Source organism: Mytilus galloprovincialis, chromosome 2 (genome assembly GCF_965363235.1).
Source record: "Mytilus galloprovincialis chromosome 2, xbMytGall1.hap1.1, whole genome shotgun sequence".
NCBI classification, from domain to species: Eukaryota; Metazoa; Mollusca; class Bivalvia; order Mytilida; family Mytilidae; genus Mytilus; species Mytilus galloprovincialis.
The window spans coordinates 90,031,177-90,048,204 of record NC_134839.1 but is presented as its reverse complement, the minus strand read 5'-3'; the positions used below and the strand labels follow the sequence as shown (position 1 = coordinate 90,048,204).

The 17,028-nt window shown below is 31.6% G+C and overlaps 2 protein-coding genes across 4 annotated transcripts in view; one reads left to right on the top strand and one right to left on the bottom strand.

The window, feature by feature from the left end:
• LOC143064817 (arylsulfatase B-like) overlaps positions 1–3,707 on the bottom strand; it is a 19,167-nt gene extending 15,460 nt beyond the window's left edge. Inside the window, exons 1-3 of one of the 3 annotated variants that reach the window (XM_076237938.1) lie at positions 3,660–3,707; positions 2,211–2,258; positions 604–721 (exon numbers count right to left, since the gene is read on the bottom strand). In XM_076237938.1, coding sequence (XP_076094053.1) covers positions 604–700 — 97 coding nt within the window. In that variant the 5' untranslated portion in view covers positions 701–721; positions 2,211–2,258; positions 3,660–3,707. Of the gene's footprint in view, positions 1–603; positions 722–1,884; positions 2,001–2,210; positions 2,259–3,659 lie in introns of those variants that run through there. The other 2 variants (XM_076237940.1, XM_076237937.1) reach the window with 2 other exon arrangements.
• Positions 3,166–17,028, top strand: part of LOC143064816 (arylsulfatase B-like) — a 27,559-nt gene continuing 13,696 nt past the window's right edge. The window contains exons 1-2 of the mRNA XM_076237936.1: positions 3,166–3,441; positions 7,614–7,725. Of these exons, the coding sequence (XP_076094051.1) occupies positions 3,333–3,441; positions 7,614–7,725 (221 nt within the window). The 5' untranslated portion in view covers positions 3,166–3,332. The remainder of the gene's footprint in view (positions 3,442–7,613; positions 7,726–17,028) is intronic.

Below are 17,028 nucleotides of genomic sequence, written 5' to 3'. Positions count from 1 at the left end.
AAGACCCATTGGTGGACTTCGGCTCTTGTCTGTTCTTTGGTCGGGTTGTTGTCCTTTTGACACATTCCCCTTTTCCATTCTCAATTTTACATATAAACTTTAAGAACAACAAGAGAAGGAATTATTGTCTCTATACAATTTGAGAGCTATTTGAGAAATATATTTCTCTATATTCTTTGAGAATAGTTAAATAATAAAAGATGTCTTCCTGGACTTTGACAACAACTGTATTAGATATTAGTGTCTGAAAGGTGGAGTCATTACATTACCAACAGTGTGTGCTCATCTCAAAATCAAAGCGTTTCCAGTTATACACATTTTTATGAAAAGCAAACATAGAAAACATTCGGACAGACTGTGCAAGTAGCAGGAAATTTCTAAGGCTGATGTACAATATATATTTTTTTAATCAGCCTTTTAGTTCTTATCTATATTTTTTCTCTTTTTGAAGAATGCAAACACTAAACACTTTGATCCGACCCTATTAAAAAGTAAAGAATATCCCCGAACTATATATGTTGTGTTTTTTTCCTCCAAGTACTTACCTCAATATTTTGTTTATTTGTACTTCCATAAGGTTAACAATCCTTGAAATAAACTTACCCAAATCATCAGCCACAATAAACACAATATGTGGTGATTTTGATACCACGCATTTAGACAGTGTTAAAAGAAGCAATCCATACACAAACACATCCATCCTCAGTCTAATGGGTATTATCTATCAAGTAATATTGTAAATATGAGTTATACAAATATTCAGTATTATCAGTGTTTTCCATTTTCATATATTAAAGATTTACTTGGGTAAGGTTTTAGAAAATAAAACCACAAAGTAAATGATGAATAGGAAGCAAATTACAAAATTCCTAATAAAAGTAAATATGTGAGAGCAAAAACAAACTTAAAAATATAAATTCGGGTCTCCTCCAGTGCTTAGGTGTTAACACTGTATGCAAATTACACATTTTGTTGTCGAGCATTTTTCTTCGTTTTCATAAAAATATTTAAATGTTGCATGTTCTAATTCACAAGTATCTTAAGACAACCTTACGTTGGATAACATTAGATAAATATTAAAGATTGTCACATGATTTGTATGTACTCTGAATTATCACCCTATAGTACCTATCTGAACATGCAGCGTTATGCTAGCAAATCTAGTTGTTAATATTGACATATACAAATGAAATACTAATTAATCTTCGTATTGGGCTGTTGATGATATCACCATATATCACTATGATATCAGTGTCTTCAGGATTTACTTGGCCGGACATATACTTAAAAGGAAACCTTTAGCATATTTTTTGTGCTCCCCGTAAAAATACTGCTGCAAAACAGACATGTGAATGTAATGCAATGTGTATTATTGGCACCCATTAGAAGTTAACGCTCCATAATGCAGTTAAACCCATTTTGAAACCAAATTTTAAAAACCGAATTGTTGTCAGAACTGGTTATAACGATTTGCTCTTCAATGCAAAAGTGGAAAATTGAATACCTTAACAGGGCCATTTTGGGATATTGTCATTGGTATGTAGATGTGAGCATCAGCATGTTGTCTAGATATCTAGATATATGCAACTGCAAAATATATTTTTATAAGAACTTCAAGCCTTCTAATTTAATGATAGTATTGGCATTTTTGTTAAGATATTGTCGTGGTCCATGTCTATGTCAATATTGTTTAAACTATGAGTAATATGGTCATAGTGACATCACTTCACAAAATTAACCATAAAATATCATCCTATTATATTACATTATTGCAATAGACTGATAAAGGATTGAAAAGAAGAAATAATAAATAAAAGAATAACCTCCAGGTCAGTTCAACTGATCTAAAAATAGAATTGATAAAAAAAATAAAGATATACTCACCAAGGCAATAAGTTACTATGAAAACGATGATGAGATGACGGTCACGACATATAACAGTGGTTATATAGTATAGTAAATGTATATCACGTGTAACTGTATCAGTCAATAATTTTTCGTGTTATATAAGAACACTTTTATATCTTTTACATCGTGAATATCATATGATATTCTTATCTAGTATTAAGGTTAATACGTAGATCGATTACTAGTTTATACTATTGCGAATCGTAGCTGGTCATTTAAAAGGGTGAAAAAACTATTTGTATTTGTATGTTTAGACTTTATAGTTCCCCAATTTCCTGGTATTGTATATCAATTTTACATACCTGTAAACTTCGGCGATAGTCTCGAAAGTTAATTACCTTGCGATACACCTGAATAAAATTTTATTCGTCAATAATGAGTTATAGATTTGTAATTTATATACAAAAAAAATAAAATCACAACAATACTGAACTCCGAGGAAAATTAAAAACGGAAAGTCCCTAATCAAATAGTAAAATCAAATGATAAAACACATCAAACGAAAATGAACAACAACTGTCTTATTCCTGACTTGGTACAGGCATTTTCAAAAGTATAAAATGGTGGATTGAACCTGGTTTTATAGCGCAAAACATCTCACTTGTAAGACAGTCAAAAGCATGCTTGCAGGACCATGTATAGTTTAGATCAGGTTTAGTATATATGCATGCACCGACTACTCATGTGAAAATTATTATTTATAGTACGCAATGATGCCAAAGTTTCATGCTTTGTAAATGTATTCAGTGAGAATACTTCTGTTCGTGATAAGATAACACCTAAATATAAATTTATCATAAACTGGCATATATTGCAGCGGTAGCTTTACAAATTAAAGAAAAGGGTGCAAGATAATAGCCAGAAGTAAATTTGTTATCTGTGCCCAATTCATTAGAAAGCTGAAATAGTGAGAATGGAATGGAGGAAACTTTCATGTGCAACGCTAAATTTTTTTCTTTGTATGATTTTAACAACACAACAAGCGCAAAAAAGCTGTGAACCTCGATAGTATTTTGCATTTTTTTTTTCACACCTGAATATGATGTAAATTCAGAATTTGATCGTTTTTGTTCCAACCATGTTATCAAATGAAAGGCAGAACCCAATAAGGCTACCCTAGATTCCGCCTATATTTTTACCCTGAGTGTGGTCGCCTATTTATTCAGTTAGTTTCCTTAATTTAACCTGAATAAACTTTTTGTATTCCGAACGTACTTGTAATCTTTAAATAACTGTTGGGAAACACCTAAATGTTTTGATTTATTTATGAACGAGAAAGATCTACATTTTGACATTATTATGATCATCCTACATTTCGACACAGGGACAGTCCACATGTTTACAGCAGTATAAATAATCAACATTATGACCTGATTGAGTGCAACATTCTAACACAGACTTTAGTATTACCTTTGTAGAGGTCTATGAATATGTTACCGACGATACACATTGGTTTACTTGTGGTGACTGTTTTTGTGGCATTGTGTGATGGACAGCATCCAAATATTGTCTTTATTGTAGCCGACGATCTAGGTAAGCTATTTTTATATGTGTTTGTTTATCCAATAAGATGAATATGAACAAAAGATGCATCATTAGCAAGTGGTGTAAAACACCAATTAATCAATCATTTATCAATCTGAGAACAGACAAACTAGTTAAAAACTAAAGTGACCACGTGTGTAGGAACAGCAAGGACTAGATAGGCAAACTTAAAAAGCATTTAAAGTTTCAGAAAATCAAAAACTTACTTTCTTTTTGGAATTTTTCGTTCTACATCAGGTGCCACAATAACTAGCAAATACCTGTATTTCATTTGACACGGTCCACATATTTACTAAGTTTAAATCACCTATTGTTATATATTTCTTCAAGATAAAAGGCCTGAATTTTAGACACAATAAATTAAAATAACATATAGATATAGGACTAGACATGAATAGTTACATGTTTACTAAAAACTATAAGTAAAATAAAATTAGGGAAATTGTCAAAAGCTTAATTATAAGGACTGAATTTTTTACACTGTATTATCTCTGTAACCTAAATACCTTACTTTGACCCACATAATTTATTGAAACTTACTACCAATAGGTTTGTTAAAAAAGAGACTTCCAGTTCACACCAAAGGTTGATACATATAAATAACACAAACCAATAAAATTGTCACAGTTAATGGTGAAAGCCTCAGTAAAATTAATAAGAAATAAAAAACAAATTCACTATTAAAGATGGATTTAAAATCCATCGAGCTTTGTTCACTTTGTACTTTACAATTTTTTCTGTGATCATTTTTAAACAGTTCAGTCTGGAAATGAGTTCATTTTTTTGTAAATTATCAAATTTGTCGATTCACAACTTTTATTTCCTGGTATAAAAACATCGTTATTACAAGCTTTGTATTAAAAGATGTTTCATTTCTTTCAAAATTTGTACGCAATTAATTTTGGCATATATTACTAAAGTTATTGCAAAATTTCGGTTTGTATTTTAATAGGATAATAAGTGTTATCTCTAGCATTCCAATCAATGATATTCAAAGACATCAAGATTATATTAATGATTTTAAGGCTTCTTTTAATAACTGCATTTGAGTGTAAATTTTTTTTTGTAATTTATTTTTATTTCATCTGAAAATACACCAAGTATTGTGATACATAATTATATCTATAGTTAATTCATAATACATGTATTGATATTAAATTTTTCAATAACAGTCTAAAATTAAAAAGTTATTTATGCTAATTGTTCTAATTTTTCTACTCGATCATACCCATCCTTTATCACTCTGGATTAGAATACCTGAATATGCTGATGAGATTAATGATGGCATCAGCCTTCTCCTCTAGCCACATGCATCACTGTCTATACAATGATGTTGAACATGAGAGGTACCAGGAGAGGCCACCAGAGATCATTAACAGATAACATGTTGAACAGAATCACATAGTAAATGTCAACCTAAGTCAAGGGGAGATAATTCAAATACAATCAAACAAAAACTATTATATTAATTTATATGTAACAATATCAATAAACATAGATAGTACTTTTAAGATGCACACAAATCACTGTCCAGTTGTGATGTGCATCAACATATTATTAATTCTACATGAACTATTATAAAGCTAGTACAAAATAGAAAAATCTCTCCTCACATGTGAACTAAGTTTTTAATTAATTCCCATTTACTATCAAATTTCTCTCTTGCTTTAGGGGATCTGTAAAAGGAGGTAGATATTTTTTCTATTTGGTAGGAATTTTTAATCATAGCTATGACACCTGTAAGAGTCGGTAATGAATTATTAAAGCGACATGACCCAAGAACAATATTTTCCACATTAAATATTAAAGTTAAATTATTTTCAACTAGAAAAAGTGCTGCAATTTCTAACCACAAATTTCTAACTAGAGTACATTCCCAGAAAAGGTGACTTATATTTTCTTTAGTTTCATTACAGAAACTACACAAGTTAGTTTCTTTTAACCCATATTTCTGCAATAATGCATTTGTAGCGAGAGCTCTATGTAAAATCTTAAACTGGAACATACTAAATTTGTTGTTTTTAGTGCAACAAAAGGGTAAGCTATAAATAAAATCCCAATTTTCTATATGAGTGCCTAGTTCCTTACACGTTTTGTCTTCTTGTTTTGTAGAACGTTCTGTATACATTGACAAGATTTTTTTATAAAAGAACTGACATGACTTTTTATTGTTTTTTATAAATTCAAATTTATCGATAGATATGTGCGTATTTTTCTCTGAAGTAGTGATTAGATTTTTCCAGTCTTTTGGTATTATATGAAGCAAAGAATGGTATTCCAAGAAATTAATATTAAGATTATATTTTTCGCAGAATTCTTTTAAAGTAAAAAAAATACTGTTTTCATCAAGTAAATCACCTACAAAGAAAACTCCGGATTCAACCCACTTCTGGTAAAAGAGAGTTTTATTATTAATTTTCAAACTCTTTTTTAGCCATATGAATTGTTTCATGATCCCTTCAGCAGTGCTATTAGTGACAGTGTCTAGGATATTCCAGTTTAGTAAAATATCTTTCCAGAACTTATTAAATTTTGAAGAAATCTTTTGGATACCATCAGTGGTCATCAACCATATTTTGTCTGCTCCTAATCTGTTGTATTGATCTATTAACAATGTTTTCCATGGGGATATATTCAAAGGGTCTACAAGTTTATTTATCCATGTCATCTTTAATGAATAACAAAAAGATCTTATATCTGGCATTTTCAATCCCCCATTTTCAAATAACCCTATTATAACTTTTCTTTTAATCTTGTCTGGTTTTCCTGGCCACAAGAAACTGAAAAAAATATTTGAATTTCTTTTATTTTATCACCAGGCGGGTTTGGCAAAACTGTCAATGATTGAATTAGAATAGGTAGAGCTAGTGATTTAATGACAGTGATCTTTCCCATATATGTTAAATCTCTATAAACCCAGGAATTTAGTAAGTACTGCATTTTTTTTTATTTTTTCAACAAAATTTACAAGCGTTTTATTTTCACTGAACAGATCAAATTTTATTCCTAAAAGTTTAAATTTTCCTGAATGATTCCAGTTCAAATTTCTTGTAGTTGTTAGCTTATCCCTTGAGTGAATCTTTGACCCAATCCATATGGCTTCAGTTTTATCAAAATTAGCTCTAAGTCTTTTGAGTGCAAAATTGATGACCGAAGAACATTGTGTATGAAGAGCAAACGTGTATCATACTTAACTGTGCGCATAGCAACGATATTACAACCATAGAAGTTAGAAGAAAGAAACGTTTAATTCTTATAATTACATTTCCTTATACAGACCTGAAATTAAGAGTCATATAAAACTTTTCGTTTGCATTCGTTAGCAATATATGTCTTAGAAAGCACGTGCAGTCACTCACGAATTTTACATTTGTTTATAAATAAATTTGGTGTATTTACTGTCTTCTGATTGGTTAAAAGAATTAGGTTTATTTTCAATGTTATCAATTATTATGGCGACACGCCCACTCTAACGTTGTGTATTCATACGCAAACATCTGTGTACGTTGTTATCCTTATTAATATATATCTTTGAGCCTTATTTTTGATAGAATTTATTTATAATGAATGGCAATAATTTATTTTGAATTTATTGAACCATAAAATTAATTTTTGACTCTTCACATTTAACATAATTCAATGTGAAGAGTCAAAAAATAATTTTATGGTTCAATAAACTCAAAATAAATAACAGCCATTCATTAATTGAAAGAAAAAAAAACAAACAACGTAATTTGGGCAGGACGCAATTGTAAGGAAAAATAATACGGATTCTAATGAAATGAAACTTCGAAAATACAAGTTAAAGTATATTTAAACCTTGGTAGTTTTTCAAAATTTATGTTGATATCTTACTAGATATAAGAAGATGTAGTTTGAGTTACTAGGCTTATGTATAATTTATGTTGATATCTTACTAGATATAAGAAGATGTAGTTTGAGTTACTAGGCTTATGTATAATTTATGTTGATATCTTACTAGATATAAGAAGATGTAGTTTGAGTTACTAGGCTTATGTATAATTTATGTTGATATCTTACTAGATATAAGAAGATGTAGTTTGAGTTACTAGGCTTATGTATAATTTATGTTGATATCTTACTAGATATAAGAAGATGTAGTTTGAGTTACTAGGCTTATGTATAATTTATGCAAACAGGTTGGAATGATCTCGGTTTCCGAAATAAACATGTTATATCACCAAACATCGACAAACTGGCGGGAATGGGTATGATTCTGGACCAATCATATGTTCAACCAGTCTGTACCCCGTGAGTACTAGTAACAAAATGATTATGTAATACATGTCTTCTTATGAACCCCTTCAATCCACGTATCTATAAAGTTGTATGTTTAAAAACAAGTTGAGCGAATTAACAAAATAATAAGAGAAAAAGCAAACAGAAAGGTTTTTCAAGTATCAATTCATCCGAGAAAAATTGCAGAGAAACTTAAACAAAGACAGCTTCTCTGTCCTTGGTACAAGATACATATCCAAATGCCTTTATTTCATCATACCCATTGCATGTCACATTTCATAGAGTTTTAACCCTAGAAAACAGTTAATAAAGATTAAAAAAAAAAGAACACTGTTAATAAAGATTTAAAAAAAAAAAAAAATAGAACACAGTTAATAAAGATTAAAATATAAAACCTGGAACACCGTCCGTGTACATTTACGCCAAACATTTTTCATTTTAAAATGAAAAATAAATTTTCAAATTGCTCTGCAAATCTTAAGGGTAGTTGGTTTCAAAAATGTAACAAAAACCTATAGAAATCACTTTCGAAAAACCATTTTCTCTATGAGATTTGAAATTTGTTATTTTCATGAAATTATATTTTTGATTTAACGAAGATATTGAAACAAATAACAATAACTTTCTGTTAAAAATGATTTTATTTTGTCAAAAGTTTAAAATAATTAAAACATTTGTATTTGCTTGCTTTAGAAAACAAAACATATTTCAATCTCATTCTTAAAAGAATATTGAAAATACTGACCTTTAGCATTTTTCAATTTAGTTTACAATATTGACAAATGGAAAATGATCTAACATGGAGCATTTTTCAATTTGACTTACAATATTGAAAATTGAAAAATGCTCAACCGTGGAGCATTTTTCTATTTGTCTTCAAATATTGAAAAATGAAAAATGCTCCAACGTGGAGCATTTTTCAATTTGACGTTTAATATTGAAAAATGAAAAAGGCTCCAATTTTTCAATTTTAATTTTACTGTGCAATATTCAAATTTGAAAAAATGTTCATTATTTAAATGTCTAATAATGGGAACGAAATGTAATTTGTTTCAATGTAGGCGTTTTAAATGTTTAAATTGTTGTCCCTTTTTATTAAATGTTTTACTATTTCCGTTTTTTTTTGTCTTGTTTTAAGCGCAATATGTCTTGCAGATCTTTTTAAGGTGTGTTTGTGTGTGTGTGTGAACTATGTGTGGTATCAACAAATTCCGAACAAGAATGGTACACTTACAAATACGATAATGACCACAAAGAATCATTCTTTCTTTTTATCTATATACAATGTATATAGCTGTCTTTGTAGCTACGTGTTTATATCTATCTTTCGATCTATCAATCTGTCATTCATTGTATATATCTTGCTATCTGTCTATCTATCTGACTTTTGTTTTTCTTTGTCTTTTCTTTCCGTAAGTCGTTTTAGTTCTGAAAATGGAATTACTAGGCGATGCGGAGTAGACGAAATAGCATTGAACCATATCGTGGCTGAATGTGGCAAACATGTTAGAAAAGAAGAGAAAATATTAGAATATTAGATATTGTCCATGCCAGTTTCTGTACATGCTCAAGGAGCAGGGTTCGCCATTCGAAAGGGATGGGGAGGGATGGGTGTAGATGTTAAATTATTCTGATCACTGTGCTAGTATATGTTTTCAATTTTGTATTTTTCTACATTGTACAGCGTTTCCTAATTTTGAATCTGTTTAATACAAACTTGTTTTCCCAAGCTTATGATATTCACAATTTCATTCGCAGAATTTCAAATAAGCAATCATCTTATAAAAGAAAAATATGAAATTAACTTGCATGCATGTATGTGTGGTAAATGTATATTTCGAAGAATGAAAGACTTCTTATATTTGCTTTTACCGAAAATAAAATGTAGCAAGAATATATAATAATTATGTGAATAGTATTTCAACAAACATGAAACAGTTCCCCCGAGGTTCTGTATTCTGTACATTCTATTATCATGTCTTTAATATGATTTTACATCTTCAATATGTGAAAGCAAAACGAGTATTATAGGACAAATATGTCGACACAAAAAAGGGGTCTCAGTCAGAACAAATCTTCTTTTGAAATACAAAAAGGCAAAAATAACAGATCGACACAGATCGACACAAATGATCGAATTTCAAACCGTATGGATCATGTACATGGAACAAATACTAGTAGTAACATTTATCAAGCAAAGGAATCAACGTGTGTGAAGCTAGAGTTGGTAAAGCATTAGCGACAGTTAACCCTCGCTACCATCATTTACGACAGCAGCAGTGGTTGATCCAGAACTTTTCATAAGGGATGGCACTGACTGACCTTAAGGGGGTTCAGTCATGCTTCGGCGATTTCCTATATAATCAACCAAATTTTCCCCACAAAAGGGTGGGCGCACCAACGGAAATACATAGTGTTTCAACTTCTGCAATGATGACAGCGTATAATGCAAATGGTCGACGCTTCCACAAAGCCAAAGTAAGGGACAACATCAAAAGTTCAATGTAGGATATATAAAAAAAATACTTAATTTACATAGTTTTTTCACTGATTCCTTATTCTTAACTTAATTTGTGAAATATTAATATTTAAAATCGATTTTGGATAAACAAAACTCGCAGCAATTTCACACCCCTCCCCCTCTATCACAAACATCGAGCACGCTTGTATCTGTACTATATGATTAGCATTTTTTATAACTTGTTTCTTTGTTTGTATACGCCCGTCTAAAACGGGACATATTATGGTATACCGTTGTCCGTCCGTCGTCCACACTTCGGACAATTAATAAAAAACGCTTCCACCAACTTTTTTGGAACTTTATCGAATTGTTTATATCTATTGACGTAAGCTCCCTTTCGATTTTTATAAAATTCAAATTTTTCGTTTCCATGTTATGATTTTTTTTTCCTTAAAAAGGGGGGAGTTTTCCATCAACTTAATGAGACTTTGGTGAATTGTTTAAATCTATTGACGTATGCTCTGATTTTTATAAATTTCAGATTTTACGTTTCCGTGTCATGAATTTTTATGCTTAAAAAAGGGGGGATTTTCCAGTTTTCGGACAATCACTCATAAACACTTAAACAAAATTTTATGACAGTTTAGTGAACTGTTTAAATCTGTTGACTTAAGCTACCTTTCAATTTTTTTTTAAATTTCAGATTTTACGTTTTTTAGTTATGAATTTTTATATTGAAAAAAGGGGATTTTTTCCAGTTTTTTGGACAATAACTCAAACACGCTTTTACCAACTTTTATGAAACATTTACATTTTTGGAGTTATGGAGGTTTTATTCATAAAAAAATGAGGCTTTTTTCCAGTTTTTCGGATAATAAATCACAAATGCTTTCAGCATTTAATGATTAGACTATGGTGACTAGTTAATATATCTATTAAACTAAGTACCCTTTTGATTTTTATATAATTTCTGATTTGATGTTGTATAGTTTTGGGGATTTTTTCTTCTGACAAAATGTCGGAAACGGTCAAGAAAATTTTGCATGACGAAATTGAAGAAATTGTGAAAGACACAAAAGAGAGTACTGACAGTATAACATGGAAAGACGGAACAAGAATTGTGGAGCTTTTAAGTCTGGCACTGAATAACTGCAAAACGCTGCACGGCCCAGCGGAATCTGCTCAGCGTAGAGAAAGAAATATTTCAAGGAATTGGGATCTATCTTACTATTCGTTGCTTAAACTGTAACATGCTGAAAAACAAAATTCGGATCAAAACGACCTGCAATAGCTAATTATGAGTATTGGTAGCTGCTTAACGTACAGCGGCAAATATTTTGTGCACATTTATGACATCCAAATGTTATTTTAATGAAACTTAAAGAAATGAGAAAACGTATGAACCCGTCATTAATGAGAAAAATTTAACAAAATATATGGCGCGTACGGTAGCCGAATCTGGTCTGGTGTTGAAATCCATACACAAAAGTCATTACTACGGCGTGTTGTACAGCTGTGCAATATTTTTTCATGACGAGAACAGTTATTTTCATTTATTGATAATGAATTCGAAGTAAATAATATTATCTTGAATTCTTTTCTTGTTTAGCATTTGGCAGCCTCCAAATTTTACGGAGAATTGTCATTGTAAGGCCAAATTTAACAGACTATCAATGAAATAACAAAACCAACTGCATGTGCGAGACTCTCATTGGTAGACAAGGTCGTATAACACCTATATTCGTAAATAGAATAATAAGTAAAGAGAGTGTCTCATCCTATTCTGGACTTGAAATTGGTACATAAAAAAGCCGATTTTAATTGATATTTTAAAAACATATAATATTGTATGTGTATGAAGAAAAACTGTCAATAAAAATCCGTTAAAAAGATTTCAAAAAATATATTGGTGTCGTTTTTGGTTTGAATTTAGGCAAAACATTACCAATAGATGCAGAATTGTCACACGTTAGTTTGTTTAATTGGTTGTACATGTATTCTTTTTGTATATGAAACTGGATGTAATAGACCAAAACAAGAAAACGCCCGTTCACATGCTATCAAAAGGGCTTGTAATTAATGGTGTCTTTTGCTATTGTTCATCATATTTGTATTTTGTTCATTGTTTTGTACTTAAATCAAGCCATAAGTTTGAGTTTTTTTGTATTTGTAATGTAGGTGCCTTTCATAGCTTACTATGCGGTATGGGTTTTACTCTTTGTTGAAGGCCGTCCGATGTCCTATAGTCGTTTAGTCATTTGTCTTCTTATTTGTATAAGCATGTCCCTATTGTACATTTTTTACTTCAATGTATTGAGAGATAAAAATTGAAGTATCGGCAAATGTACACTAACTGCAGACAGACAGATCAGAAAGTGTACACACGTTATAAAATTCGTCGTATAGTTAGACGATCCGACAGACGAACAAAGTGTTTTCAATATAGCTCTTCTTCTAGACAAACAAGTATGCAAATATTCATACGTTAACGCCGAAAAAAAAATGTTATGTAACTTATCTATTGATAAAGACATCGTTCAATATCATTCTCTTATACCGGCTGCAGTACTTCCTATGAAATATTATATTACAACTTCATTTTCGGTCGATTGATGCAATAATGGCATGAGTAAAATTGCACAAAACAGCTCTTATTATAAAACAAGAAGTACTGCTCATAATTTAAATTTGAAAGAAAATTATCTTTTGAGTGTAAAAAAAAAATAAAATCAAAGTACGTCGGGACCTTTTAAAGTTGACGATAAGGTATCGGTTTTGTCATTGTTGACGGTTATATGGTATGATCGCCTCACTTAATTTATAGTTGGTTCACATTTTGTCATGTCAATAATGTTGTCTATCATCCTACAGTACATCAAGCAATTTAGAACTAATGTCGGACGGAGATGCACCTTTATACTTCTAGCAGATCTACATCTGACAAAGCAATCTGCTAGAATCCTTCATTTATATTAAGTATCAACGCTTTGAAAAACACCTGCATAAACTTGACAGCGAACTCGTGTACGGCGGGAATGATTACACGACGTTGTTGCGATTAAAACTTAATTTAACGTAATTTAGCGCCATACTGACAGACGTAAAAAATAAAGATGTATGACTTTTATTGAAAAAAACAAGCACATGGACCCAAATTATTTTCTTTTGCAATCAATCAAGTACTGTTTCAAGAACACTCCGCCAAAAATTCAGGAAAAAAACAACGATCAAATTTGTTCTGCACTTCCGAAAAGACGCAAAAGTATGGTCATTTTTTTATTTCGGATATAGCAATCTAAATCCGGAACATGATGATTTGGTTTAACCTTAAACTTGTTTCAGCATGCTAATGTCATGGATCAAGGGAATATTTTACAAAAACCCGGTTAAGTTATGGCTTTTCGTTCAAAAGTATTGTTACTATCTTTAAAAGTCATAATTTATTAAATTTCAGGGATTTTCTTCCAAATATGCAAATTTCGAACCAAATTATCTCTAAAAGTAAGTCATGAAGGTACTTTTTTCTTTGCATATTTAAAAAGTACACATTGAAATTGACCTTCTATCAAAATTTTAAGAAAAAATCAACGAGGGATCTCTACTGTATCGTATGCCCTTAAAGCATAAAGACAAGAGGAGTACCATGCGCTTACAGCGGAGCTCTTTATTTATTTATTTGAAAAGTCTTTTCAAAAGAGGGACGAAAGATACCAAAGGGACAGTAAAACTCATAAATCTAAAATAAACTGACAACGCCATGGCTAAAAATGAAGAAAACAAACAAACAAACAATAGTACACATGGCACAACATAGAAAACTAAAGAATAAACAACACGAACCCCACCAAAAACTAGGGTTGATCTCAGGTGCTTCGAAAGGGTAAGCAGATCCTACTTCACATGTGGCTACCGTCGTGTTGCCAATGCGCAGCGTTATTTATTTTCATGTGCCATACATGCTATACATATATGAATTTTTATAAAATTGGTGATGTTTTTTGTACTTGCTACCTGGGAAACTAAGAAAAAATAAGATAGCACAGTTTATTCGGTATTGATTATGTTTATTGATTACGTTACGACCAATAACAATAATAACAACAGTTAAAATTACTGAACAATAAGTGATATATATTTCACGATTATTAAAAAATGTATTCTGACACGATGAAAGCAGGAAACGTACGGTATCAACAATTCAAGACAAGAACCAGTTGCTCATTTTGATCAGTAGGAAAGGTAGAGAAACAAGGAGCTTGTTTTATGCCCAAGTCACACTAGACCACTATTGCACCACGCTCACCGCGATCTAAAAGGTGAGGTCCCGGTACGAGCAGGATGAAAGTTTGGATTTTCATTGTTTTCACGATGCTACTACGATCCCGCTACGGGTCACGTTCTCATCACGCCTATTCTGAGTCTTCAATACGATAATCACGATTTATTACGCTAATCACGTTTTCATAACGACAATACATGCACGATTTATTCGATTGCAACACGATCTTAACACACTTTTTCTGCGATTATAGACCGCTCTTACATCGACCAGTCTAAGTCCTTTCCACTTTCAAAACGTAATCTGACTACGCTCTCGTCATTATCATCAACATCATATTGCATATACAAACTGTTTATAAATACTGTTCCCTTTAATTCTTCTAATTGTCATTTAAAATACGTAGAATTCTCGCAAACAACACAGGCATACCACCAAAATATACCAGAACTAGTGGGCGTGATGGTAGAGATAGAGGTAGAATCAGAGGAGCCTCTGATTCGAATTCTGATCCAGTAGACATATATGCATGTCAGATCAACCAATCCAACCTGAGTCACAACGCGATGCTGATCCATCGAGATCAAATGACGATATTTTATTGAACAATAGAGGAAATGATATAGATGTGTCAATCATGGTTGTGCTTATCAAACCTTGACCAACGTTAAGTTTTTGATATTTGGTCTTTTTTTCTAACACTATATGCAATATGTAATCTTTGTTTGGTGTATGGAAATATTTAATGATGTGCATGTCAGTCTGGCAGGTTTTATTTGGCCTTGACCTCATTTTCACTGTTCATTGCACAGTATTCAGTTTTTTAGTTTTGTTCTGATTTTATTAAACTATAAGAAATAGGTTAACTTTACTTGCTGTATGAAATTGTAAGTTGTACACTTCTGCCTGCCATGGTTCAGATCCTTGACCTTAGTTTCGTGGTTCATGTGTTTAGTTTTCTCGGTTAAGTCTGTTTCTTAGAAACTATTAGCATGGGTCATTTATATTTAGTGATTTATTGTAAGGTGTACATGTATTTCTTGTTTTGTTTATATGACCTTGTCCTAATTTTCTTTGACCATGTTAAGTTTATGTGATAGTTGTAGTAAAGCTTTATATTTAGGACTATCAACATAGAGGGTGGGCAGGACCTTTTTCAGGAATTCAGGATCGGGTGTTTTTAAGCTTGTGATTTCGGGATTAACCCTTTCGGGACCCGGGATTTTTTTTTCATTCAGGACCTCGGGATTTCATGTTTTTAAGTCCAGGATTTTGGATCAACATAATATCAATGATTAGTAAAGAAGGCGAGACATTTCAGCGTGTGCACTCTTTTCGTAATTTGAGAAATTTTAAATAATTTGAACATTTATCGAAATTGCCTCTTTGTTGATACTATTATGTTTTTTGTAGCTCGTCCGCTCCCCTTTTACATTCGTTATGTAAACAGAAAGTCACAACTGGTTTTTTACAGGGATCACGAAACTTTTATCCTGATCCATATCAGGCTGATAATTCTGAGCATACAATCAATCTTGATCAAAATGAATTTTGCAAGTAGCCCCAGAAGTGGGATATAGAGAGGGGGTGCTATTGAGGTTACAAAAAGGGATGGTCGGATATAGGATTATTAAAATGTGGGTAATGAAATCAAGGGGACACCAAAGGTGGGATCTGGAGAACAAACAAAAAAGATGAATTTAGGAAAAGGCGCACACGTGAATGAAATGAAATCCCATCTGTAATGTCAGAATAAGATTTTAGTGTTGTTTTCTTTTTATAAGGGGAGGACGGGCGGGCATCATAGGAAGATCTCCCATCTCTGACTCAAAATATGGATAATTTTATGTCAAGGGTTTTATGATTCTCCCTGACAGCTTCAGACATAATAATTTTGTTTCTTCTATTTTTTTAAATAGACAATCCAATTGAGAATGGAAATTGGGAATGTGTCAAAGAGACAATAACCCGACCATATATATGGAACAGACAACAGCAGAAGGTCACCAATAGGTCTTTAATGCAGCGAGAAACTGCCGCACCCAGAGGCGTCCTTCAGCTTGCCCCTAAACAAATATATATATACATGTACTAGTTCAGTGATAATGGACGCCACACTAAACAAATTAAAAACTAAAAACCTAATTTAAAAATAATACAAGACTAACAGAGGCCAGAGGCTCCTGACTTGGAACAGGTGCAAAATAAGTGGGGTTAAACATGTTTATGAGATTTCAACCCTCCCCTGATACCTCTGACCAATGTAGAAAAGTAAACGCATAACCATACACCCAGTAAAATTCTGTTCGAGTCCGATGTCAAAAGAGGTAACAAAAGAAAATAAACAAAATGATAATAACACATAAATAACAACAGACTACTAGAAGTTACTGACATGTCAGCTCCAGACCTTAATTAAACTGATTTTAAGATTACGTCTTCATCATAGGAATATCAGGCAACTCCCGTTAGGGGTTCAGTATTATACAAATTATAAAATATTTAAGAGAAGAACATAACCCGTGTCATGCCAACAACTGGTTTTTAAAAAATATGTAAAGACCCTATAAGTGAA